Source organism: Micromys minutus, assembly GCF_963924665.1.
Source record: "Micromys minutus genome assembly, chromosome: 9".
NCBI classification, from domain to species: domain Eukaryota; kingdom Metazoa; phylum Chordata; class Mammalia; order Rodentia; family Muridae; genus Micromys; species Micromys minutus.
Genome location: NC_137978.1, coordinates 56,566,711 through 56,568,231, shown reverse-complemented (window position 1 = coordinate 56,568,231; position 1,521 = coordinate 56,566,711). Strand labels below are relative to the sequence as shown.

The 1,521-nt window shown below is 50.8% G+C and overlaps 1 protein-coding gene across 1 annotated transcript; it reads left to right on the top strand.

Annotated features, from left to right (window-relative positions):
- Positions 1-735: 735 nt before the first annotated feature.
- On the top strand, positions 736-1,197 carry LOC308424175 (diphosphoinositol polyphosphate phosphohydrolase 3-alpha-like; the record flags this gene model as incomplete). The annotated part of the gene is made up of 1 exon (XM_080921080.1): positions 736-1,197. One exon carries the CDS (start codon positions 736-738, stop codon positions 1,195-1,197), a length of 462 nt encoding a protein of 153 aa, XP_080777206.1.
- Between the last annotated feature and the right edge of the window lie 324 nt (positions 1,198-1,521).

Below are 1,521 nucleotides of genomic sequence, written 5' to 3'. Positions count from 1 at the left end.
TACTGGGGGATTTGGACAAGCATGTTCACCTGACAGGTAGGGTGGCTCAGTTTCTGGAAGCTGTCTAGACTCTAGGTTCTTTGAGACTGGAGGAATTACTATGGGGTCACCCTCCTCTTTAGCCCTTCAATCCTCCCTTTACTTCATTGTTAGAATAATCTCTAATGACAAAGAAACACTTAAGGAAAATTTCAACGTCCTTAGTCTTCTGGGAAATGTGAATCAAAATGACCTGGAGATTTCAACTCACAAAATTAAGAATGGCTGAGATCCAAAACTCCAATAACTGCACATGCTGGGGAGGATGTAAAGAAATAGGTGAAATTGGCAATTGGTGCCAACACTCTGGAAAACCATTTGGTTGTTCCTGGATGTTAGAAACAAACACATCAACCAAATGAGCCAGCTATTTCACTCCTGGGCATATACCCTGAATATTCCCCACCAAAGTCACTATTTTCATAGCCACCTGATTTGCAATAATCAGAAGCGGGAAACAACCCAGATAGTACTCAAACAAATGTAGTTTATTAACAAAATAAAATAATACAGGTAAGAATAAATAAAAACATGAGGAATTTTACAGGCAAATGATGGTACTAGAAAAGATTATCCTGACTCTGCTCTGCTCCCCTCCAGCATCTCCAGGCCCCATCCCTGCCAGCAGGAGCTCCTTGGCTGCTCCCTAGGCAGCTGTAAGCGACCTCAGAGGCTGTGTCTTTGGCGAAGCAGAGGATGAAGTGGAAGCCGAACCAGACGCGGACCTACGACCCCGAGGGCTACAGGAAACGCGCAGCGTGCCTGTGCCTCCGCAGCGAGCGCGAAGAGGAGGTGCTGCTGGTGAGCAGCAGCCGCTACCCCGACCGCTGGATCGTGCCCGGAGGGGGCGTGGAGCCCGAGGAGGAGCCCGACTGCGCGGCGGTGCGCGAGGTGTACGAGGAGGCGGGAGTCAAGGGCAAGTTGGGCCGCTTGCTGGGCGTCTTCGAGCAGAACCAGGACCGCAAGCACCGGACCTACGTGTTCGTGCTCACCGTCACCGAGCTGCTGGAGGATTGGGAAGACTCGGTCAGCATCCGCAGAAAGCGCCAGTGGTTCAAGATTGAAGATGCCATCAAGGTCCTGCAGTGCCACAGGCCCGCGCATGCCCAGTACCTGGAGAAACTGAAGCTGGGCGGCTCCCCTACTAATGGGAACTAGGCGGCCAGGTCCCCGCCAGAGAGCGAGCCCTAGTGGACAGAGACAAGCTCAAGGTCACACTGAAGTCATCCTTGATGTGAACCCAGTATTCAGAGGTATTGTCAAGTTCACCTGAGCACCTCTGAGGTTCCCAAGGAGACCACTCATCTGGTTTTCCTCCTACATCTTGGAACACTCCTCTGTCTATCTTGCCAAAAAGTGTTTCTGCTCTGGTTGTTGTACTCGTGTGTGAACAGACTTAATTCAGCACCTACAGCCTTCGTTGCGCTTTTCGGATGTGTCTGCCTTCTTCATTAGACCTTTGAGAGCAACGACTGTTTTTCC